At 31.9% G+C, this 27,987-nt stretch overlaps 1 protein-coding gene across 1 annotated transcript; it reads right to left on the bottom strand.

The window, feature by feature from the left end:
- Position 1: 1 nt before the first annotated feature.
- Positions 2 to 27,962, bottom strand: LOC139990131 (proton-coupled amino acid transporter-like protein acs). Its single transcript, XM_072009073.1, has 6 exons — positions 27,826 to 27,962; positions 6,299 to 6,653; positions 5,734 to 5,912; positions 4,541 to 4,725; positions 492 to 732; positions 2 to 65 (listed from the first exon to the last, which is right to left on the bottom strand). Exons 1-6 carry the CDS (start codon positions 27,960 to 27,962, stop codon positions 2 to 4), a joined length of 1,161 nt encoding a protein of 386 aa, XP_071865174.1.
- Positions 27,963 to 27,987: the final 25 nt, after the last annotated feature.

The raw sequence follows: 27,987 nt of genomic DNA, 5'->3' as shown, positions 1-27,987 counted from the left end.
TTTAACGTAATTTATGGCTCTTATGGCTCTTTGGTTCTAAGAGTTCTAAACTTAATACTAACTTCCTGCAATCACATTTACTTGTAGAACTTTATTATAATTAAAATTTGTATCATTTCTTATCTTTGATTAATATCAGGAAATCTTCGTTTTATGTCTATCAATATGAATATAATACGAAAACTAGGTAGTATTATGACAAAGTCACATTTCTATTTTTTACAGGAAAACGATTTTAAAATGCTAATATAATTCCAACCAGTCTCAAAAATGTCTTTTTATTTCGTTTGGGTGTTAGATACCTACATGTTTTTACTAGCCTCTCGAACATATCAAGAATGTTGAAAGTTAGATTTAATATCATATAATGTCACATCGGTTAGAAGTATTATGGATCTTTTTATCATTCGCTTTTCGTGGTCTTCGTACAATTTTTTTTTAAAATAAACATTTTCCATATTACAATTTTATAATTTTATGTCATAATATACCTGCTTCTGAAATATTCGGCAATCAAAATTATATTGACTATGATGGCACACAATGTGATAAAGGATGCAACAGTCAACAGAGACAAGCCTAAAATTAATTTCCATTTCAGCGTGCCATAATTGTTGTAATGTACCAGAATATACAGAGTAACTGGAATAATGGTTGATAAAGTCGATGAACAAACAGCTCCTACCACAGCGATGAATAAATCCAATTTAGGAATTATCGCAGCCAACAAACCTGTAATTTTGATTTACGTTTCGTCAAATTTATACGATCGCTCAAAAGTCTGACTATATTTATAGAATGTGTATTCTATGTGTATTCTATGATACATCGGACTACAAATTTCAGAATCTAATATCTTACACAGTAGTTTGATTTTTATTTTTATGTATACAAAAATAAGGATAGAAAATTTTCTAAACGAAAAATTAGGTGAGGTAAATGAAATATTAACTCGTTTGATTGACGCTAAAATTCCATAGTGGACTCGTCTTTTATTTAAAGAATTCTCAAAAATATAACTGATAGACTGCAAATGTTTATAAAAATGCAATCGGTTTCAAAACTGTTTCAAAAAGAAATAGAAACCCATACGAAGCGAGAAGGATTTCTATGAAATGAAAAAATATGGTGAACTTGTAGGATTGTGTTGTCCTCTCCGATTTCGATGATTTTTAAATATGGCTAGAAAGCTCATATTTTAAACAACATTTTCTTATACATATAACCGTCGGCCAACCTTAGTTTCCGAACTATTCGCGAAAAACTGTAAATATCACTACACTATAGTTCTGTCTATAACTGTACGTCTATGGATACGCTTATCCATCTGACTAGTTGCTGGCCGCTTATCCTCTGTTTATAAACGATGGTCAGACAAACTTAACGTCCCCTCCCACATGCATATGCGGGACAACAAGAATGCAGGAAATATCTATTATAGAAGGGAATATCAGCAAAGTATTAGGTTTGAGTTTAGGATAGTATTTTCAATCCAACCGCTGCGAAGGCGACCGCCAACGTTTGCGTAAAGTGATAAAAATTATTCTATTTCACTTTTAATTGAGTTGAGTTATAACAGACTTTTTGCACCCTCGCATATGTACGTCATGCATAGGATTTCTAAGCTCGGCTGACCTTCGTTTACAAACTCAAGATGATCAGCCGGTGGTCGGCAACTTCTACTAACATACGCTGCCACAGACGCACAACTATATGTAGAAATACACTGTAGTAGTACCTGCAATTTTTTGCGAATATCTCGGAAACTAACCGAGACCGATGATTATATGTATAGGAAAAAGTTGTTCTAAATGTTGATTTCTATAACATATTCAATAATCACCGGAATCGGAGAGGACGGAACGGTTCTACAAACTCACCAAAAATATTTTAATCTTAATCTTAATCTTAAAAAATATATACGAATTTTCGACAATTTTTTCAAATATTATATAACAGGAAAATTCGCATTGAATAAAATCGTAAATATAGTACTTGTTTATTTCTTATTTGATTAGTTAAATATCCGCAAAATAATAATCGAATATATTGAATTAAATCCCATTAACAATCAGTGTCGTTTAATAATCCAATTGTCTGCCCAGTGTCATTCGCAGTAAGAGAAAATAATCCATAAAATGTATATTATTTGTAGAAAGATTAAGATATTATATAAATATTTGCATAAATATTATAATATGAAAGTTTTCTGATTTTTTTACTCGTCCGCTTACTGACGAAGAATCAATCACAAAATCGGTAGTTAGCCCAGCGAAGCATCCTTTATTAGAACGATGAATACTTGCATCAAGAGTTCCGCTATGGCGCGCCACGAGAGAAACTGGGCTATCTATACTAAATTTCACGAAAATAGATTTTGGAACTTTGGTAATATCTAGCTTGTGATGAACTGCCATCAGATCGATTGATCGATTTCGCGAACTTCCCTCGTGAGAAAGAGGAGATTCAACCCGTTGCAACTGATCAAACTTCCCTTTGAGTTTACCTTGAAAATATAAAAGAGAAAGGAAACGAAAAGAAGAAAGAGAAATTTTCTCTAAGATTGTTTTTTCGTCGTATTCATTCGTTTTTGTTAAAGATGAATATTGAATAAGATTTAGATTTCTATCAAATATTAAAAGTGTAGCATTAATTTTGTTACAGGCCTCACGTTTTTTATTTCAAAATATTCTGAGTAATATCTGAATCATACCCTTGTTTTAACAGACAAAAAGATATTTAATGTTTTAACAAAATCTGTGGCAAAATGTTGCAACAAAAAATTACACATACAAACAAAAATTCCTTTTAGTAACAAAGATATCTTTTTCTTTTAAACTTAAGAAATTTGTACTTAATAGAAAAATAGAATTGAGTAGCTTACTTGAAAAACGCAGCGGGATTAGATATACATAGTGTTAAGTATTTTTTAAAATTAAGCAAATGCAAAATTGAAAGAGTGAGGGTAATGAAGACAATTATACGATAGTGAGATTATGCGTTACATAACTTACTACAAACGCAAACAGAAAGGCTTTTTTCTAAAAGGAAGTAACGTATGCGAAATGAAAGAAAAAAATATGAAATACTGAAAGAGAAAAGAAAGATTAGAATTCTAAATGAAATTATTTTCCATGAAACATAAACATTTTAAATAAAAAGAAGATGAAGAACTTCTATTAAAGATATTTTTTGCGCCATGAAAAAGATCTTTTTTTTTTTTAAGAAAAAGAAAAGAAACAAATCAAACTCTGAGCGAAATTATTGTTCAATATAAACAATCATGTTGAATAAATAAAGGAATAAAAGATGCGAAAGACATGAAGTTATATATCACGATAAAATTATTTTTGCTAAAGGTAAACTGAGAAAAGCTAAAGTATGCTGTTCGAAACAATTATTCACACTCATCGACCGTAGACTCAAAAGAAAAAATTCAATAGTTTCTGTTATATGACAATCATATAAGCTTATTAATGTTATACTTTAAACAATCTGCAGTGATTACAAAAAGCATTTGCACATACTCCTAGTTTCCTACGGAGAATTTTCTTTGTAGGGTTCTACATTTTATAATATCAAATTTCTGTAATCATATGAAAATATTAGATACTAAATAATATAAAATGTAATATATTTTGATCTAATTAATTAGTATGTAGACGCTATAATGATTTCAATGGTTTGTAAATACCTTTAATAGCCACTGTATAGCCTTATTAGTGAGTTACCTACTCATAAACTTTTATATTCGGGATGTCAGATATTAATCTATAAATGCGAATTAATGGTAAACTATCTACTGTATTAAAAAAATTTTCAAAGCTGTGCCTCGCTATTTTTCTCGTATTTCATAAGTTTTACAAAAATTGACTATTTGCTTTTTTCTCTGCTTTTTTGTCTTCTGTACGATAGGTTTTACAATATAAAAGTTAAAATACCTGCTAGACTAATGGTTTTTCGCCATGAATAGATTAATAATTTTCTATAAAGAATGTCAAAACAGATCGATCAGTATATCAAAAATTATATGATTTCGTTTAAGAAAACGTGAATCACAATCTCTACGCGTTTATCTCGAAAAAAAATAATTATACCAGATTATGTTCTCTGTAAAACCATTCAATTTCTCCCTTTCCTTTATACAGCAGGTAATTTACCAGTAATTTGTATTTGTACATTAAAATCGGATATTCTGTATATTAAATGATTAATATTAAATAAAACTGAGTGAAAATATATAAATAATTTCTAATGCCAACGTAGGCGAAACGTAACTGTAAGTGGAGATAAAATTTAAAAACACCAAATAATTAGAGAATCGCTACTATGAAAGATTCTATTAAAACATATCGACATAAATAAGATTTACATGGTACTGCGATAAAGATTAACTTTAAAGCAATCAATAAAAAGAATGTACAAACGCGAAAGATAAATATGAAAATCAGAAAGACAAGGAGAACGATCCTCTAATCGCTTTGAGCACAATAGGTATAAGAATTTCTTTACACAAAATGAAAACTTTTTACATATATACACGTAATAAGGCTGATGCCCAAACGAACTGTCAGATTCCAACAGCATGAAGTTCCGTAGATTGACTTTTTATCAAGTGCTGGAATAATATACTCATCCAATAAGATAATAATTGGCATATAGCATTGTAATCCATATGTGAAATATATCGATAGACCCTGCATCACGAATGCAGATATTGTTCCCCTAACAAAATAAAATAATAATAACGTGTTATTGGTTATATTATAGAATACACAACCGTTCATAAATATTCCGACACTTTGATTCATTTGTATTAAAATGTATAAATTAATGATAAACTAATAATTGAAAACAACGCTTACTATCTTGTTATAGAATGAAAAAAATGTGTATTACTATATACAAGGTAGCCAAAAACAATAATTGGATAAAAAAATGTTACTAGTATCAGACAAAATCAGATAAAAATCTATTTTTTTCATAATACGAAAAAATATGGGGATTAATAAGGCAATAATTTAAAGAGTTCGTCATCATCTAGCATGAGGACATACTTTACCGCGCATACTTTACTGTTATCCATCAACATCTTAATTTGATCACGTTTTTTACGAACAGAAATTCTCACGTTTATTGGATATTCCAACATAATCAGAGTATAGAACAAATTACAACTGAATAATGCAAAAAAAATCAAAATTTCTTTTAACAAACTTCCAGAGATAGAGCTTCTATATGATTTTAAAATATTAAACAATTAAAATCAATGGAGCTTCTACCTAATTTTAAAATATTAAACAATTAAAATCAGTATCTGTCAGTAGCCTTCTGATCATCTTGTATATTTATTATTCAAATATTAGCGTTCACAAAAAATCTTTCTGTTGGTATAGAAAATTTTCTTAATCTACCTTATAATTTGTACTGTAAGAAACCCATTGATAGATCTGAAGATAAAGAATTTGTCAATTAATAATATAATTTTACAAGACTGTATAATTACAAACTCTATTTTTCTTGTTGTATATTAGTTTTGAAAAATTAAATTAATGAGCTCATAATATCTTGTGATATATAATGCTTATAAGGAATAAAATTATTGTAGTTAAATTTTTTTATCCGTGGTTTTATAATTCAAATATATCTTGTTAAAAATAAACAAGTGTCTTGATACCTTTGAACGGTGGTGTGTTTCGTTTGAAAAAATAAAATATACGCAAAAATTTGTACAGATCGTTTACTGGATGGTTTCGAATGAAATTGCCTCCTGAGTCACAGCCCCATTTTAGGTAGCCAACAACACCGATAAAAGTATGCAGAAGAGTTATGTGCATCATAGCGTGGTTTAATACTCCGCTGAATTTCGTGTAATTCCATGGCTTTTGCATATCGTGTTGTATTGTTAGTACCTAAGAATAATTATCCTCAATTGTAAAAGCAAACATTTTTTTATTGTAGGGCAAAGAAGGTTTGTATAAATTATTTTACTACATAATTAAACTGTGGATTTTTATTTATTTATACGAAATTGAAAGATGCAAAAATGAACAGAATGCATATAATATACGGAAGTGTAGTGAGTAAAGCAAATTTTTGCTTAGATTCTATTTCTGTAATTGTGTTCATAAAAATTAACATAAAAGTCCACAATCTCGTAGTAACAAAATATATACTATTTCGTGTAATATATAGTACATAATAATATAAATTATATAAGATGTTAGTTTTTAGTCATTTAGTCTAAAAATTGAACATTAGATTCACCATCGTTAACTGAATATAGGTGAAAACTTACTATTCCAGGAGAACTCATGCTGAAGAAAACCGTCCCGACGAATTTCGGATACAAATACATGTCCGAGCCAATCATGACCCACTTTTCGCCAATTCCATCTTTCAAAGCGTATACTGCGCCGATCGTGGCAGCAGTAAAGAGCAATAAATTACCAAAAATGGAAATAACCGCGATGTCGTGCAAATATTTCATCATGTTTATTAGAAAGCAGAGTGGAAATAGGAACAAGGCGTAATATCCTTGATCTAGGGTTCTTTCAGAATCAAAAGATTTTTGTATTATCCCAGATATGAATACAACGTACACTGCGCCGATCCCTATATAACACATTAGTATTGTTGCATTGACGAAATATCTGAAAAATTCGAATAAATTTTCTAATGAAATACCATACAAAGAGGTTGGAAGGAGAATTGTTATTCTCTTGAATTCTTTTATATCATTGTAGCACAAAGGGTGAATGAACCAATTATAACGTGACCAAAATATTGATTATGTTACTTTTGTTTGACACACTGAATTTTATTTTTTATTTTTCTACTTTTTTTGTTCATCTTAATTTGATATTGACTTGTGGCCTGAAAACTTGATAGAAAAAAGCGGATGACTTTTTCCAAAAAGTACTTAAATTTATTTCCCATTAAAATTAATAGTATCATTGGAATGCCTAACTTATAATCCTTCATAGAAATTTTATAAATTTATAACTATATGTTTTTAATATAGTCATGAATTAAGTTTTGTCTTTTTCCTTTGCATTAAGAATTTTTTTTCTTTGACACTTTTATATTTTAGTAGTCAGAATCGTATTGTTATAATATATCATATTAATATTATAATTATGTTAAACACCTAATGACTTCGTTGTCTTCCATCTTCGTATCACTTAATCCCTCTCTCATAATCACCCTATCAATAACGTTAAATATTAAAAAATGTATTGATGTTTCTTTGTAAAATAAATTACAAAGTTACTAGATGCAACGGATAAGGTTAAAGTAAATTTTTCTAAAAATAAAGTTTCGTGTGAAAAACATTATTTTATGTTTTCTATTCCTTTTATCACATAAAACCATTTGACTGGTTTCATATCAGTTGCAAGATACCCTATAAATTATTAATCTTCGTTATAAATTGGCCCATACATCTTATACAAGAATGAATTCATATCTTTCATTTGCTGCAACAATAACATAATTTAGGAATTATGTTTTTACGGAAAACGAGTTTGAATCGTTACAATTTTTTGAAAACACGCATTAAATTGCTTAAATGGTATAATAAGATGTCGAACTTGTATGTAAAAAAATATTATAATATTCTCATTTAATTCGATAAATTTATATTTGTCTTTAAAACTATTCCGATTCTGAACTGTGACAATCTTGGTACGAAATTAATATGAAATAATCAAAAATAAGAAGGATCTATTAGATCGGAAGATATAAGCCTTTTAAAAATAAATGATAAATTAACAAAGTTTTATAAAATGTTAAAGATATAAATATTATGAAAGAGATACTTTAATATTTTCAATATCTTAATATTATAGCGCGCAAATATTCTATTCCATATATTCTAAAATTATAAATATAATTATAAATATAATTCTAAAATTATAAATATAATTATAAATATAATTCTAAAATTATAAAGGAGTGGGAAAACTTATTTTAATCTTAAAAACAAATACAGTCACTTTTGGTAATATGCGATTTATTGATATATTGAATTTTTAAGTTATTCTATTTTAGAAAATGAAATTTTTTTTTAATCATTTATTATGTTTTTTCTTGTACTCGTTAGATACAGAACGGTGGAAAGTAATATATGTCAAACTGAACTGCAAGATTTCCTTAACTCTACTGTTTCTGGAATTAATTTTAATCCTTCACGTGCTTTTCATTCTCCATAAACTTTGCAAATCTGTAAATTTTTAGGTTTAAAACTTGTTTTTCTTATTCTTAAGAAATTTCTTAAGCTTTTTTTAAAGATTCTTTCAATTATGAAACCTTTGTTAATGTATATGACTCCTCTCGTTTCAATTTTACGCCAAAAAGGTTCTTAAAACATTAAAATTGCTTGCTTAACATTTGCTTGCTTAAATAAAAATGAGATTGGAACGAAAATGTACGAGGACTACAACAAAATTAAAGCAAACAGTAACATTATAACATGAAATCATGCAATATAACATGGAATTAATTAAACACCATTTTTAGAACGGATTGCTTCCTCTACGCTAGTATCTCAAAAACTGCGAACCTTCTGAGTTATGTCGTTGTGGCAGCAAATGTGCAACATATAAATTTTACAAACATAATAATTCGTGGAGATAGCCAAGTCTTTTGAACGCTTGTCGTTAAACTAGCGACGACTACTTCGTCGTAATGCAAAATTGGTCTCTTTAATTGAACGCACATCTTGTTATGAATCTTAACTAAAATGTGAAGAGATCCTGTAATTAGCAATCCCATCAGAATCGTGCCGACGACTCCAATAAGTAAGCCAACACTTGCGAACGCATTTGGCATCGCAAATAACCCAGTCCCAACTGCGCTTTTTACCAAATTCGCCAGAGATTTGAAGTCACTGTAGAGATTTTACAAAAGAATAGCGACGACATCGTAGAAATTTTTCGGGTTATTAGTGTATTTATATATTACATTACTGCTCAAAAGCAATCGGACACTTAACTATTTTTAACGAGGTGTAAGTCCATTAGTAAATTACAATTACATAACAAAGCAATTGGATCTAAAATAATACGTTCTTTATGCTTACGTGATAAACTATATAATAAAATATAATAGAATAGAATATTGTGACACGATGAAATTGACTCTTAAAAAACAATATTCAAGAATGAAATTATCCTTCATAATTGTCAAACTTTATGCACATAAATTTCGTCTAAAACTTTTTATATTCAACTTCATTAAGGAAAATTTATTATTTTTTCAAAAGTTTTCCAAACATTCAACTAAATGGGTAACACAAAGATTTTATAAGTAAAACTCTCTTTGTAAGTATTTACCTACATTGAAAGGAGTTTTTTGAAAGTACTGAAATTTATTTTAAATTTTATAGTGATATTTACATTGGTATAATTATGATACTTTGAAAATACTCCACGATTTAAATTATATGGTAAATAAAGAACATTGTTAAATAATTATTGGAAAACTGTAGTAAGCTTTTAAATAGATAATTTAAGTTTACAATCTGCTGATTTCATAAGGTCTTCTGCTCCTAATTATTAATTTGCTATTAATTTCTATGTTTTAATATAAAATTCACATACTGGTGCTGTAAATACACCGCAATGTCTAAATACTTGTGAGCAGTAATGTATTTTATACAAAATTTCATAAAAGTTATTAAAGAAATGGTTATACGAGACTGGTTTCGGAGGCGTTCGATGCTCATAAGGATCATAAGGTTCGTCCTGACTTTCGGGCTCTTTTCGTCCGCTCATTTTTCTCCCAAATCTAGTTTAGAAAGATAGAATGTCTGCTTAATATGCAAACAGTCCAGAAATTAGCTCAATACTTAAAAGCGATAGAATAATCATTTATAATTTTAAACTAATTTCCTTTAAAAAACATAAATCTGTCGAAATTTATTTTTTATATTTATCCTTATATTCAGTATGTTTCTGTTAATTTCATTTACGTAATGAAAGACATTTCTGAAACTCTATTTTTGAAGATATATCTTTCTAAAAAAATTCTTTATGGAAATGAAATAGGTAAATAAAAGTTACAGCTAAAATCCATCGAGATCATTTCAAAATTATGTAGGATTTTATTATATATATTATATACTTATATATATTTTATATATAACATATATAAAATATAATATATACTATATTATATTATATTATATTATATATATTTAAAACTACCCATATCCTTTTAAAAGACCTCAAATTCGTTTGAAGTAATGAGCGTTCAATATGTTTACAGATTGTCAAAAATCGGATTATCTTGGCTAAAATATGTTCTTTTAATGTGTAAAATATGTTAAGACGCAAAACTTTCGTTAATCAATAAATAAATAGATGCATAAATAAATATATAAGATTTAGAAAACAGTTTTCGAGTTAATACTTCGAGTTAAGCTTATTTTACAAACTATGGAAGTTTTTAAAAAATATTAAATTAACTACAAATATCTCGTACAAGGGTAATGTATCGATAGGTGACAAATCTTTAATCACTAGATTGCGAAATTTTATGTATTTATGGAGAATTTAAATATATAAAAATATATAAAATATCCAAAGTAGAGTGCTTTTTACAATACTGAGAAGGTGAAAGAAATGTCTATTTATGTAGCGCGATCCTAAATATATGAATTTGCATTAAAATCCACATTTTATTTATCATCCGTCAACTTTAAAATTCGAGGAGAAAACGTTTAAATCTGCTCCAATTACCAATCACTTCGAAATCAAAATAGATCATTAACTCACCTTTAAAATTGAAAGCTAACCCAAAATGCCCAATATCTTCCAAAAGAAACGCTCAAATTCCTCCGAACTTATCCGCATTTCCAAAACGGATTGATTACTCTCAAATAAACTTCCACAACTCAATTCAAATTAGTGATCTCTGTTTTACGTGTTTTAATCCATATAATTTTTGATACATATTCTGCTACAAAAATGTTCTGTTAACCAAACAATATTATCTGCTTGTGTTCTTTACTATTCCATGTTCCTTCCTATAATCCTGCCTTTTCATATCTTTTTACAAATAGAATACCAAACTATAACGGAATTGGAAAATAAATATCTGAACTTTGCTATATAACAAAGGGTCCTATATACTATAAATAAGCAAATTTCAGTAACTGGATCATCATTATGTGAGATGCCTTTGGAATTTGCATGAATATTATTACCAGTAATTTAAATTAATTTTTATATTATTACCAACAATTAAGAAAAAAGGAGATTACAATGTAAACGTAACGATGCAAATGTGTCTTCTCACTTGAGATTTAGATAGTTTAAAGAATAAATAGAACGTATTGCGGCGCAGCTAAACAATTTTTTGCTTTAGCGATAAAAAAGATTTATGTAGAATCCATAAATAATTAAAAAAATACTACATTCATATCTTATTCTTTATAGTTATTTTTGTACTGTTCTTTTTGAAACATAGAATTATAAGAACATAAGCCTGTTTTACTTACTCATGTACATTTGTATTAAAAACTACACAGATTAATCACACGTGTATCACTAAATAAATCATTCAAACATGATGTCTAATCCAAACCATCGCAATCAACAAAAAACATTCTTCGGAAATTCCTACCATCATTCCACCCCCCAAAAAGAAAGCATCATTCTCAGACCCAAATCCAAATAACAGAAAATTAAACACTTTGTAACAGAACTACACTAAAGATTCTCTTTGAAAACATTTCCGTATCTGTTCGTCACGTTGGCTATTTTCTCACGGACCACTGTGGTCGATTGCTCGACATTAACATGAATTTCTCGCGCAACTAATTTTCAGAGAGGCCTGGGACAACGTCGAAAGACAGAATAAGGATTGGATACCCGATTCCACGGCCTGGTATTGTGATCCTCTCACTCGGCTGGACCGAGCTGACCGACTTAGCGGGAACGCGAGTTCAGTTACGGAGATTTTCCCGGGGGATTTAACGCCTCGCGGCTTCTCGCGGATTGGATAAAAGGGATCATCGGCGTGAGCTTGAACCGTGAATCGTGGTTAAGGCCACGACGACAAACCGCTTTCTTTTCGAGTGAACTACCCAAGGGGGATCGGGGATCGGTTGGAGAATTCGTGTTAAAACGTTGACACGAGAATTCGAATTACTGTTTTGGGACGATTATACATTGAAATTACTTTTTTAAAATTACGATTTTTAGAAATTATCTTTCCAAAATTAGTATCTATCTATTTATATTACTGTTTTAGAAATATTATTTATAGAAATTATTATTTTGTAATTATTATTTATCAGAACAACAAAATAACTGTTTCGAAATTATTATTTATTAAAACTACTCTTTCCAAATTGTTATTTATAGAAATTACTCTTCGGAAGTTATGATTAACTTATCAAAATTACTGTTTCCAATTAATTATTATACTTATAATACTTGACTGATCTTCAAATATCGATTTTCAAATCTTTTTTCTCGAAAACGAAGCGTCATACGAACAGACTTCATTCTATATTTTCGATTTACTTTTTCACCTAGAATCACACACTTGTCGATTGTATCATGATTATTGAGACATCTTATACATAAATGATAAATCGAGAGTCCGGTTTGGGTATCGCTTCTCTACCATTTTAATATTCCAGCTTTCTTCTTTCCAATATCAAATTGACACCACCATATCTGTTATTCTCCATTTTACCTTCGATCTCAACGATTCCATCTCCTCAAATCTCCCAACATCTCGCATTTACTAACAATGGTAATTGCGTTTCTTACTGCTCTCTGACCCGAACCTAATCGTTGAGTGAGCCGGAAATCCTACCACGTGCTCTCCGTTACGTATCCCTGCAAAACTTCTGTCCTATGACCGGCTGAATCCACAAAAAAAGCTGACGGCCAACCTAAAAGAGTAATAGAGAGAAAAGTGCCGATGGACGAGGTGAAAAGCGAACGAAAGAAAGGGAATCAACGAATGTAACGTAGAAGGGAGAAAAAGAGAGGGAAACGCAGCGAATTCGTACCATTTGGTCCGGATTCGACGTCGGTTAACGCAGCAGGGTTGCGCGGACGCCTCGGCGGACACATTGAAGGCGCCCGCTCGACTTGATAATCGTTTGCCATTCATACACTTTTCATTGGATTGCGATTGAGCATTAAGAAACCGGAGGAGAGGCTGCACTGCACCGCGTATTAGCATTAGGAGGCATCATCTCGAGTGTAAACACTGCATGGGTACTGCGGATTTAGTCACAGTCTAGCGCCGCGGGACGTCTCCCTGACATTATAGTTCGTCCTCTTTCTCCTTCTCTCTTTGACACGCGTGTACACCAGTCAATGTGTACCTTCGATTCCTATGTCGATTCTTATGTCGATGCCTATGCATGGCAACTACTACGGTACTTTCGATTTCTGGTCAATACCTTCCACATATATGATTTTTTAATAGTGAATGATTTTGCGGTTTTTCAAATATTCTTAATTTCTGATGCCTTTCTTGAGATAACTATATCCGTGTGAAGGAGTTTTGGCAATGATTTTAGTTCTTCTTCTTTCTTAAATATTTTCCTATCTGCAATGGACAGAACATTATTAATAATGGATGATTTCAAGGATTTTCAGGTATTTTTGACAAGATTTTTTTTAGGATTATTAGAATTCGTAGTGAATAAGAAGGTTTTAGCGTTTGTTTTATGTACATTTCGGGTCTTAAATTGTAATGTAGTATCGATATTGTATATATCCTTGTACAATGTGTATCGTCGATTCCTGTTTCATTCCATAAATATCCACTCAACAATATTTTACATTTTAATTTTATACGATCTAAAACATTCCACTGATCACTCCACCTAACTTCTTGAAATAAAATTCATTTTTCACACAAAGAACATCTCACTTATCTTCTTCTGATTAAATCTCTCAGACAGTGCCAATCTTACTTTTAACAAAAACTAAATTCAAACCTATCAGTACCGATTCAACGTATTCCAGGCATGCAGTAATTACAAGCTCTTCCAATACATTACCCAAAGCTAATTACTCATTAACATAACGTACGATCAAAGATCTAAAAATTACCAAGAGAAAACCATTAGCAATCTTTCTTTCCACATCAAAACAAGAGTCAATGAATTAACAATCGCATGCCCCTGCGTTGTATGAACAGACGCAACCAAACGCAGCCTCTGTTCAAAAGTCTCATTCGTCAATTATCCAACGTGTATGCCTCACTTTTCCATACGAATAGCCGACAAAATGGCTGCAAAGATCGCGTTCAACTCCCTCCATGTGATTCGCCGCTGGCAAAACAACATTTTGACACGAAGCGTTTATCGGGAATCGGGATTCGCTGGAACGGAAAGCGAAACAGAGTTTTGGGACGCGTTCAAAAAATCGCTGTCCGCGAAGGTTCTTGCCGCTGACGTTTTTTGGTCGCGTGCAACAAGCCCGTCTACGATGAAAAACAGAAAAAGAGAGAAAGGCAGAAAGAGAAAAACAGAGAAAGGCGGAAAGAGAACAAAGAAAGGAGAGAGAGAGAGAGAGAAAGAGAGAGATCGCCGGAGGCTTGGCGCAACGGAACCGTTCCAGCGAACGATTCTGTTTGCCGACACGCACGTTCAACGAGAAAGATCGTTTTTCGGAGTCAGTGATTCGAATCGCGTGCTTCTGCCCGATTCCGATGTCCTGGAGGGCGCTTGAAAATTTTGCACGTGCCAGCGTAGAAACCGGGTCGACGACAAAGTGCCGTGAAAAGGGGATGTAAAAGGTAGTGAGAGATGGTAAGCAATCTAACTTCTCAAAGTCGAGTGGTTGTGCGTTAGTTTAGTACGGATTTTCACTTACCAAAGAAGATTGGCCATTTGTTTGGATGCTTAGGTACAGGACTCTTTTAATTAAAGTGCAAATATTTATGACATTTGATATTTTTATGAATATAACGAACGAAATGGGATCAAGATAGAAAGCTCTTAAATATTGTAACGAGTACTATACTTGAAATATTTTATATATTTTTGCATATATTATACGTATCTTTGCACATCAAAATTTTCCACAAATGCATAAGAATTCACAGATCACTTAATAATATTTGGATATCGCAGTGTTTGACAGATTATTGCTCTATATTATTCATCGGAGATATTAGGAAAGATCTTGGAATCGAGCCAAATGAAAAAGTAAATTGTACATTACGTCAAAAGATGCAAAAATAGATTAGTTAATCTTTCAAATATCTTAGCAAATAGTCTAATTCTACTCTATTCTATTATAACTCTATTCTTTCAAAAAATGCAATTTCTTTCTTTATATGTATAAATTTGATGTTCGCGGAAGGAAAAGAAACAATTGACTCTCCTTCTGCGATAGCATTCGCGTTCCAGAATCTTGTTTGCCGGACAACTGATTTAACCAATGGAGTTATTCAGTTCGTTGACAAATTTTCATTGTTTAGTTTCGGAATCATATGTAACCTAATCGAACAAACGAGCGAAATTACCACCAGTCATCTATAAATCTTAAAATATAAATAACGTAAAACCAAAATCGTAAATATAAAAATAATAATTCCGAATGAAAGATAAATATAAAAGTATAACGATAGAACTCGTATTACTACAAAGTCAAAAGTTTTTAAATACAAAAATCTATTTCTAGGAATTACAAAAATCAACAGAAATTAATCATTTAAATTTGTTAAGAATCCCAATTAGAAGATTTTTATTAGTTAAAGGAAACGCAGAAAAATAGTTTTGGTAACACGGAATTAATTAATAATAACGATTATATTGCATTTTATTTACTATTTTGTAATATAATCTTTTTTTTATATTTATACCACATTATTGTTTTTAATAAAAATTATCCATCCACAATATTATTTATATAATTATAATTTATATATTTTATAAAATGAAAATATCAAAAATAAATCCTTATAAAAGGAAAAAGGATGTGTACAAAATTATTGTATAGCTACTATAAATATTTCTTTTTTGAAATTTCAAGAATTTAGTATCAAATCAGAATAAAAAGTACGTACAACATTTAATTCTACAATGGCGCGCGACACGAAGAATCGCGAGCCAAGTCAGATGTTCCGAGTTATTCTTCTGTCGAATTACACACAGAAACTGATCGAGGACACCCGTCGGGCTCACGTTCCGGAATAATTTAATGACACGACCCTCAAATGCTCCGTTTCTCCACCTCTTGTTGCCACGGGCCGAATTTGGTTAAACGCTTTAAAATTAAACAGGAAATCGGCGTACCGACATTCCAATCACAGAATTAAGCTTTATCTCACCCTTGAATCGTAGATTATAAAAAGAGTAGATGAAGCAGAATGAGAACCTTAAGAACGTGTTTCTATATTTAGCATAACCACTGTTTAATTTTTTCAGAATCGAATTTTTTTCAGTTGTAGGAAAATTTGCCTTTTTATTTACTGTTAATAGTAGATATCTAAATATAAAGTCGTAAAAAATTATAAAAAATATCTGTGCTACTAAAAAACGCGTTTTTCTTTGTAATGTCATCTAAATATTCTGTACAATGTCCTTCCAACTAAAAAGCCGCTCCATTCTATTCAAACTCATGCCGGAAATCTAATCTTGTATCCCAAACCTGACCTAAACTTTTGGTCAGCGTGGAAGCTTCAAAAACACGCGGGATCGGATCGAACAATTACAATTCGTGGAACAATTACGCGACTTCTCTCGGTTGCTCCTTTCATTGCATCAAAACGTCGTCGGCTGAATTCAGCCATGACGTATTCGCTTTGTCTCTCCACAGCTTTGACGAAGAGCGTCAAAACCGCGGGAATTACGAGTGTACCGTCGAAACAAAACGAAACAAATTAAAAAAGCGAGAGAGACAGAAGAAGAAGAAGCGAGGAAAACGAAAAAAAGAGAAAAACGAGAAAAAATATACACTCAGAGAGAATAACAACGGTAGGATGAGGACGTGAACGGAACAGAGGCAGACAGTAAAGGAGGCAAACACACAGGGACTGCGGTGGCGTCGAAACCATAAGAGTGTGAAAATGTTTTGCAATTTCGAAATCAGCCGTGGCCGCCAGTTTGCGCCAAAGCGCGTTACCGGAAACTGGCAACCAGTGGGCCAGCTCGACCAGTGGCCGCCGCCGCAAAAGCGGATTGCGGTTCCGCCGGGTAACACGCATTAAAAACGCCTCACGCACACGCTACCTCGTGTCTGCCCGCTCCTTCCATGTTTTTACTCTCTTTCCCACTTTTTTAAAGAGTGAAACACAGAGAGAGAGAGAGAGAGAGAGAAAGAGAATTTTCAATTCTAGCCCTTTTTATTAGCGATGGGATCAAGTTCGATTCGTATGGAAAATAAGTACAAAACCGTATACTTAAGAGTGTATGAGTTTTAAATTTATGTAATAAATTATATGATCAGAATTGCATTTATTAAATGCTTTCATAACACACATAATATTTATATTAATAACATTTATATATTATATGAGATTGTCCCTGATCTAAATTAATAATAGTAATATTCAATTGGTGAAACTTAATTGGTTCTGCGAATTCACAGTGGGTGCAATTGTGTCATATGCTCATCTACATCTTATTTCCACACAGTCTTCATTTACTTACACCATATTTCTCGTAAGAGAAAACGAAAATTTCTCTCAGACGCAAAACTCATTTTCAGTGTTATTTGTACTAGGTTCGTTTGCTTTAGATTTTTTGTTCGCCAATTTTTGTTTCTTAAATGTTATTGCAAAAAGATTAAATGGTGTTTTATAAACAATATATTAGATTACATGTATCATGTAAAAATTTTTCTTACTTTTTTGGCAGTGTAATGGGCTACCATAGCCGTCTTAATAATATAATTGACTAATATAATGTTTTTGTGATCTCTGTGAAATATATACATATGCACTTGCACTAAATATCTTGTGGTCTCTATATTGGCTGGGCTACAAAAAGTATTGGCACATGCTCTTTTGCGTTGCTTTATAAAGTTATGTGTGTACGTTTCATAGTGTAAAAATGTAGTTGTGTGAAAGTAACACTAAATGATACGATGTTTCATATAACCATTAATGAACCTAATTAATTAATATGCAACTGCTATAATAAATACAATGAAATATCAACATCAATTCTATAGGCATTATACATACATGTTCAAAGTTTCAAACTCTACTAATATAATCATAAGAGTCGAGTCTCGTTACTGTGTTAATGAAATTTCAAAATATATCCTATAACACACACGATATATTTGTAAAATGTTTGTACAAATATTCGAAAACTTTCGTAGATTACTGTATTTTATTTGAAACACCTGAAACAGGGCATAAATCCACCTAACAACAGTGGTGTAACTACATAACTACTTGCGATGTACTTGGACCCATCACTATTTTTTATCACACTCGTCCTCTTTCTCTGTTTGCTTCTGCTGCCTGTCTCTTTTTCTTTTTTTCTTTCTGTTTTCAACCGGTTGTGTGGAGTAATTTCTGCATGTTGCGAATGCCGCTCGTTCGCGCACGATCTGCTGGAAAAAACAATGCGAATAGGATTAATGCTGCCGGTATATACCAGTTGCGGTAAATGCTCTGTTCTCTGGTGAAATTTACTTGTGCGGATTAGCGGTTTATCCGCGAATACATCGATGCGAAACGCAGGATAGATTTCGTTGATGAATGCTGTGGCTTTTGTGGTTTGCTGCTGTTGTTCCGAGCTGGGGCTTGATATATCGTGTTTGATGCCAGTTTCCGTTTTTTTGTAGTGCAAAAGATTATATTATAAAATAGATCGTTACAGAATATAAAAATACGGTGGTTTAAGTATTATACAGTTCTGGAAACCTTCTATGAATATATTATGTGTGTTATACAAAACAGTTTGAAATTATATTAGCATTGGAATGAAATATGAATGTATCAAGATTCATGGTTATATAGGTAAAGCTTGAAATAAATTTACAATTACGATATTATTTTTTTTATTATTTACGATATCTTCGTATATCTTATAAAAGGGATATTTTTATTTAAGCAAAGAATATATATATAGTATCATAAAATAATATATTTATCTTCTAATCTATAAAACAGAACTTTTTGTTTTTTAAATAGAACACATTGACCTTGCGGTGAATTTCGGTAATATTTTATTTGAATAAGAATGACATTTGTATAAAGTGTACTAATTGCAAGACTTTTGTGGCTAATAATACGTATACATTTTCAGATTGGTTCTCAATTTTGTTAGTGTAACATAATAATCGTATCTCATTACAATGCTAGTGAAACTTCAGAATGGCTAATATGAGGCATATAATTTATCCATGATAGTTTAGAATTAATTGGTCTATATAATACTTCATTTACTTCAATACTTCATAAATAATTTACTCCATAAAAATATATTTACCTCTTAAAATATGTAGTATAGTAACATAAAGTAAGACCTAATAATCATAATAATAAAATCAACTAACGTAATAAATCAAATTGTTTCATCCTTCGGGGACAGAAAATGGCCAACTCGAAGACTCGGAAACGTACTTTTCTCTTCATACATGCAAATACATATCTATGAAAATATGTGCAAAGCGAACCATAAGGACGTATCCGAAGATGTTGTCGGCGAGATGAAAGGATCATCCCTCTGTACGAGATCGTCGTCAAAGGGACACGCGTGTCTGGTCCCCCGCTGTGATTTTCACTCGACTGCTCGTCTTGCCTTGGTCCCCCGAGCCGATGTGTCGCGTATTATTGCCGCTCCTCGTCCGGTTAATAATACGTCTCTTCGTCTTTCTACACTACTACCGACCGTCAGTCTACGTGTCCCGTGCACAAAGAAAATTCCTTCTCTTTTAAACACCCCCGTTTAACGATTGCAAGCACTGTGCACGCGATCCAACACGACGTTGGACGGCGAGACATGCAACCCTTTTTCGGTTTCCACATTTTTACACGTTCGTGAATAACTGAATAATATATTTGTGTTCTTCGAGATTCGTGATTCTGTTAAAGAATGGGGAGATTCATTTGCGATATTGTTTAAAAATACATATTTGGATAATTAGATACTTATTTTTGACTAACGTTGTAACATAACTTCAGAACAGACTATTTTTCAGTTTCCCATTTGAATTTTTTAACGTGTAATGCACTAAAATTTGAGATCAGTTTTACCCAGAATAAATACACTTATCCTTTAATTTGTCAATAATTTACAAAAACATAATGTTGTATATACGTAACATCAATTGTACAAAGGTTGAATTAAAAAGAAAAAGACTTGCAAAGATTTTATTTGGTTATTTAAGAATTTTATAACGGAAGTTAAGGAAAATCTTTAAGTATTGATTCTGATCAATTGATTAACAATATACAGAGTTGATACAAATTATATTCGATATAGACACTTAGTTACACTAAATCTACTTTTCGTATATTCTTTTTTAAAAAAACATTTAAGGAACATTATACTCAACGAACTTCTACATCAGCAGGAAGAAACAAGAGATTCGGAAGAAAGAGGTAAAGAAACTTTGACTTACAGATATCACCGATTAAAAAAGAGATGATTATTGTCGAGAATCGGTCTTGGAACAACGGTACGCGACACCGCGTACCCACGATCGGGTGGTCATGTCGATAATATCGGCAAGTGGAGTGGAAGATATGCCAAGAGAAAAGCGTGGAACAAAAAATCACGTGCACCGAGTGACGTCCAGGCAGGGTGTCCCCGTGCAAGTTTTCGTGATGCCCCCCACAGAGGGCGAGCCTCGACGGGGGCGCCGTTTCTGAACCCTGTAATTTGAAATCTTCACAGGAAGAACTGGCTCGAGGGGGCCAAGGAGACCGTGAAAAATAACTGGCACCCCTCAGGCCGCAGTGCCTCCCCCTTTATTCTTCCGCGACAATGCAGCAAACTCAGGAGAAATTCACCCTGCAATCAGAAGTCAAACGTTCTCAGGAACATGTGCGATGAAAAGTGTTCGCATGCCTAAGAACGCGCGGCAATCGAGTCGTTTATTAATCAAGGAATCAATTCTGCTGATTGTTAATTTGATACTTGCTGGAAGATTTAGGTGTATTACGAGCTTCTTAGGCCTTGTTAATTTATTGTTAAACATATTGTTTTTGTAAATTGTTATCGTCATGTTTGTTTATGTTTATGATATTTTTTCCAGTGCTAAATATGCATCATCACATACAGTGGTTACAAAAAATATTTCTATGTATTCTTATCTTACAATGAAATGTCCTTTTGTCTTTTTATTATGTTCTAAATTTCATTTTCATAGTACCAGGTTTTCGTATCCGTATGAAAGCATAATTTAACAGAACGAAATTTAATGTACTTAGACCTAATTAATTAGTACAGTAAATACCATAATATATACAATGACGAGCAATTATTTTATGTATCCACTATACTCTTCGAACGATACATTTTTTATAAGATAAAGTAGGATTATTGAGCCAGAAGAATATTTGAACCAAGTTAAGTAATTTTCCTTGTAATTCGTCGAATTCGGTTATGGATAATTTTAAGTGAAATATATTTGAAAATAGACTACGTATTTGATTCCTTATTGACAGCGTGATAAACAGTGAAATACATAATATCGTATACTGTATATTGACAGCTCAACAATAATTTTCTACGAAGATAGAACTTGTATTAATTTCAAGGATAGAAATTTATTTAACTAGTGTTCGTGAATTTCACGCACATTAACAACGAGTAATTACATGTTTCTGGAAACAAGTTTTGATACAAATAATTTTTAATTTCATTTAAATTTCTGTAGAAAAGAAATATACTATATATGTAATCTTCTTAAAACGAGTTTTATTTTATTAAAATTTACAATACAACAGAACGTGATAAACAATATTGCAATAAGCAATTGATATACCAAAGGAAAATCGTTAACTAAACAACCCCATAGAACTTCATCAATATCTCTCCCAATGCCCACATCATTCCAAACACAATTTCGACTGCCAATATTTCAAAAAATTCGCATACAAATTTCGCATCCATACAGGGTGTTCTACGCATGCTGATACCACGTGCAAAGTTCAAAATTGAATCTTAAGACGTTGAAGCTCAAAATGACTTAAATAACCCTACCTTATTATATATGAACGAGTAACGTCTTAAAATGCAATTTTAATATAAATATTGCCAATTTATCTCTATGCTTTATCAAACAAAAAAGAGAATCTGTTATTATTACGTATTTTTGCTATAACCTTTTAATAAAGCATTTGGGAATCTATGTTTCTTACTTTTATTCAGAGAATATGCTGACATTATTTTACGAAAAAAACCTGAGACATTCTACTTTTAAGTGAAAAACCAATTTATTGTTATTTTATATTTTTGTTATAATTTTTTAACTAAAAATCTGTGAATATGTGATATTTTATTTTTACGCATGGAATTTATTGGTGTCAGGCGGAAAAAACCTGGAACACTCTGTATACACCTGCGTTCTCCACGTTCCCCAATATATACACACAGACACATAGACAGAGGCGAACGACGATATTACAAAATTATCGGTATACGTCAATGTTATCGGTGCTAGGCCTGCAGAGCGGAGCACGTAGATACATGGCGCGATATGCTCGACTGGTATAATAGAGCCGATCGGACGGGGTCCCTACGTGAAATGCAAGTTCCCCATAGAATAGATTTCCCTCGTGCAGGTCTCCGGTGTCCGAGATAATGCGATAACCAGGTTTACTACACGACTACCGCCGCCGTGTGTATTCGCCAGCCGATCGATTGATGCCGCTGCCCGTTGCAAATAAATCGTCGGGCCCGGCAAAAACTCTACCGTTTCAATGACGCCTGACCAATTTCAGCGGTCTACGTGGAAACCAATTGAAAGTGAAAATACATATCTGCACCGTGAACGCTTCAGAATTTCATTCGTTTGAGAATCTTTTGTATTAAGAGGTTTAAATGAGGTGTAGGTGAAAATGTATTTAATATACAGTTGCTCAGGGAAGTATTTGTAGATACCCTTTATGAATATATTATGCGTGTTATACGAAACATTTTGGAATTTCATTATCACTATAATATATTTAATGATATTACTGCAGATGTTTATGTATTTATGAGAAATTTGGAGGTATAAAAATACACATAATACAAATAATACACATAATATGCAAAAATATATAAGATATCAAAACTCTGATATTCCTTGTACACATTACTTAATTAGTATTTAGTTATTTACACTCATGAAAATATGAATTTGTATGAACATCTACAGTCTAATAATAATCGTATTCGTAAAATGTACATAAAAGTTGCAAGATATTTAATGCAAATATATATGTATATATGACGCAGGGTTTACAAGAATATATTAACAGTCAATTATCCACTATATTAATAAACCTCGATATTCATGCTGTATACTCGCACAATTTCAGATCGATTTCCAATTTGATCAATATAATTATGGCAGTCCTGTTTCATTATAGCGCAAAAAAAATTTCAAAATCTCTTAAATGACAATACACTAATGTACATAAGCTTTTTTATGATAAGTATTCAAATACTTTCGTATATGTAATAAGCGCGATAGATATGTAAATATATCATGTAAATGTATTATAGTATTAACAGAACTTAATAGTGTATCGTTGAAGATCATATACATATATGTATAATGATATAGTGTTTAAAGTATTGAAGTTAAATGGAATATCCTGTATATAACTTAGTTTTAGTTGTCTTCATAAAAATATGAATTTATCAAAATCTGCAATCGAATAAATACATATTTAAAATCATAGATTAAATAAGCGTAATATATTACATTCAAAAGTATTATATTACATTCAACAATTCTATATTCAATGCTATATTTTTCTGTATATTTCTTTAAGTCTATTGACTCGCAAATGGTGCAAAAATATCGTATACAAACATGACAGTCGTTAGACATTTTTACAATATTCTATAATTATTACTAAATGAAACATAAATTCTGTAAGCTTGTAAATTGTGCAAAAGCAATATTTTGCGCACAAAATTTTCAAATGCCTCTATACCCAAATTTACCTATCGATATAACCTTTAAACATTTATGAGAAATTTAAAAATTCAAACATGCACAGAGTGGATATCCTAATATACAAAGATATATAAAATATCCAAAGTAAATGCTTTTTAATAAACAAATGGCATCTCTGTTTAAATTTATTACTTTGGTTGTGATCATAAAAATATAACTTTGCTTAAAGAACCGTGGTTTACACATGACCATAAAAATTTTATATAATATTCGTGTGATTTGAGCAATTTTAAATCAGTAGACCGCGGGATCTATTATAATACAGAATCATTTGTGTGAGTTAATGCGATGCTCGGAATGACCGACACGCGCAGCCAAGTATTTAAGATCGCAGGATAAGAGAGTCACGTGCTGGCAGGATCCATGAGATATTTATTGAGAGCTCTCTCTCTTTTCGCCCTCCGTCGCCTCGACGATGTATTGCTTTTTAAAGGACTTTAAAAGCCGCCTTATCGGATCCTCAACACTCGACGATGAATCGTCACAGGATGGCAGCTCGTGTTACTCGTGTTCCGCCATTTTTCCTCTTTGTTGATCCATCAAAATTGTCGAGTGCTCTTCTTCCGCCATCCATCTCGTGCATATAACTATTTTCTAAGATTAATTCTGTTTATTATACTTTTCTGTTCTGATAATTAGACTTTTGAAATTTTGTATTATAAAATTATGATTTTATATAGATGGTTATACAACTATTTAATGTAAAAAATGTTTGTTTCTAAGAAAATTATATAATTCTTACCTTGATCATTTTTATTCCTATTCAAAAAATTTGTTTTCCTCAATAAAAATATTGTTCCAGACTTCCTAATATTAATCTTGTTGTAGTCTTCGAATTTTTCTATTCCGATCTCAGCTTTCTTTGAGCAAGCGGAAAAAGTTTAAGGTTTTACGAAACTTTTTAGCTTCCACTGAAACAAAAAATCATACATATTAACAAAGATTTCATATTTGGAAGGATCTTAACAAAAAATTTGAGAAATTTGTGAAGTATAAAAAGACAACTTTCGAACTTAAGAACTTACAAACTTAAAAAATTTGTTGATTATAACACAGGAAAGAAAATGATTTAAGGAATACAATTGACTGAAAGAAATCTTGTAGTTTAGTTTGACACACATTACTTCCATGTGCAAAATAGATACCAGAAGAGCATACTATAAATTAAATTTTCCACTTTTTAAAAGGGAACTGTTTCAGAATTCAGTATATCAATAAATACCGTATTGGTTACCAAAGGTACCTTTATTCGATTTCAAAACTAAACGTAAGTTTTTCTATCTCCATTTAAATTTTATATTATATAGAGTGAAATATTGCACGTTATATTATTAAGATATCGAAAATATTAAAATATCTTTTCCCTAATAGTTACATCTTTGACATCTTACAACACTTCCTTTATCAGTTATGTTTAAGGGGTATACGCCTTTAAATCTAATACATTCTTATGATTTTTTATTATTTTATATTAATTTTGTATCTAGAATTTCACCATTCGGATCGGAGTAATTTTAAAAGTAGTGCGAATTTATCGACTTAAATGAGAAATAAACCGTCTTAAAAAGTGTACCTCTTCATTGCAAAAGGAATGTCATCGTTAGATTCTAACACACTAACAACTTTGTAACACGGAGGCTGAAGGGCAGAACGCGAAACTGCGGCGTGCACCGACAGTTTCCAAAGATCCCTAGAGAACGTGGAGTGCTACGGTTTCAGACGAGCAACGCTAACGCCCGTGTTATGGGGTTGTCAAAGCACAGACAGAATGACATCTCTATTATCACACGAACAAACTATAAAGGAAAGAGAGAGTTTCACATATGAGTAGAAGAAAGAGAGAAAGAGAGAGAGAGAGAAAGGCAGAGAATATCACACAGAAACGTGTGGCACTGAGATAGCAGATCTCCCTGATGACAATCCTCCTTGGTGGCATCCTGGGGTACATATGGATGATCCCCATGACTGTTAAACAGATCCCGGAGCTACTGTTGCAAGGCTTTATCTCGAAAGATACCACTGATAATTTCGATTCCCTCAAATATTTCAAGGTTGATCGGATATAGTGCTTCGATGACAGTTTCTGACGATAATCGTAATGGGTTTATGGAAGAGACGTGGGGTGAAAAACATTTCTGTTTAGAACAACATAACAGCAAAACTAAATATTATTCTGGTTAATATTATAAATTAAATTTTATAGATTTCATAAATTTTATTCTAATTAATTAGGACAAGGAAGTTAATTTAGAATATTAACTAATTATTATAAGCTCCATGGATGTGATAGTATAAACAATCTGTAAACTTAAACCTTAATATATAATCTATTCATAAATTTTTCTATATGTATATCATGTGACTAATATTTTGCAAATATGCGAGAATGAATAATGCGAAGAAATGTAAAATATATGGAATGAGTGAGAACGTACGAGTGTATCTAAAATAAGTAGCTTCTAATATCAGTCTAGGTAAAATGCAGTTATAGATAAAGATAAAGTAAAACAAGCATCTCTACATTAAAAAAGAAATAAACTATCAGAAACCCTGGCAAGCTTACAATTTGAAAAACAAGTTTTAATAAAAAAAAGCAAGGTAGGACGACATACAATCGATGACTGTTATTCTTGACGATATGAATGAGAAACATTCGAAACAGGACAAGGAGGAAACGTGGCCAGTAAGCTGGCCACAGCTTCCGGTTCGCTGCCACATAATTTCGTTACTTTGCACAAAATTGGATTAAGGGGTTCGTTAAGGGCGCATTAGCGCACGTTAGCACGTTATACGATGACCCTAGACTGAATTACATTGTGGCGTTTGGTCAACTTTCAATGGGCCATGCCGAAAGACCCCGCTGGGCTCCGGAAGTGTCACAGATTTCCACGTTTCCCCTGCTTTTCGATGTCTTATTTTCTGTAGTGCCGCTGGTTGAAAGGACAACGTACTTACTTATGGAAGCTTTTTCACACCGTCCACAAGTGTTCACCCCCCTTTAGCACATTTTCATTGTTGCTTATTGTCGGAACATGTTAAAATTTCTTCGTATATTATCGTTATAGAAATGTTTGAACAGATTTGACAATTGAAAAGAATTTTATTGTACTACTAAATTATCAATGTATAACATTAAGCTATATGTTACTATAACAATAAGACTACTTAAGTTTTACTTTTCTATACTATTAAATTTAGAAACTTTAAAAGTTTTCTCAATTAACATAATTTCATGTTTCGTTGTTGTATCTGATACACAATTTTGTTAGTTATAAATAGAAATGATCAACTAGTAATATAATAAATTAAAAGGAAATATCTCAGAATTAAGCGATGTCACAATTAATCTCTTATAGTCACCTATGATCCAACGATAGCATTTACGGTTAAACGATCGAATACATAGAAAATTACCAAAATTCCCACAGTGTATCATGGAATAGTCGCCCAAACGATGAAAGTTCGTTCGAAAAAAGTGACATATCGACAAAGGAAAGCAAGGGCAACGTCTTCGTTAAGGGATGCCCGTGGGGCAGAGTTAAAGCGTGTTGGAGTCAAAGAATCGATTAGAATCGGGCTTCGCCGCGGGATTCCTTGCGTAATTCGGAGGGAACCTCGTGTCTTGCTGCAGAAAATAAGAAGAGGGACACGTGTGAGGAATAAAGAGAGAACAGACCAAGGTGAAAAGAGTCACCCTCTTTGTTACGCGACTTCTTGTATCCTCGATTTAAAGGCAACCATGTCCATCGCCCCTTTTCCACCGAAATTCAATATTTTGGCTATCGAGTTTCCACGAACAAGACCAGATTCATCTCTTTCCTCTCCTACCTTTCCTACCTTCATTCTACTTCTCTTGCTTCGATTTTTT

Source organism: Bombus fervidus, chromosome 8 (assembly GCF_041682495.2).
Source record: "Bombus fervidus isolate BK054 chromosome 8, iyBomFerv1, whole genome shotgun sequence".
Taxonomy (NCBI): domain Eukaryota; kingdom Metazoa; phylum Arthropoda; class Insecta; order Hymenoptera; family Apidae; genus Bombus; species Bombus fervidus.
Note: the sequence above shows the minus strand (reverse complement) of the source record. Positions and strands in the feature narration are given on the sequence as shown.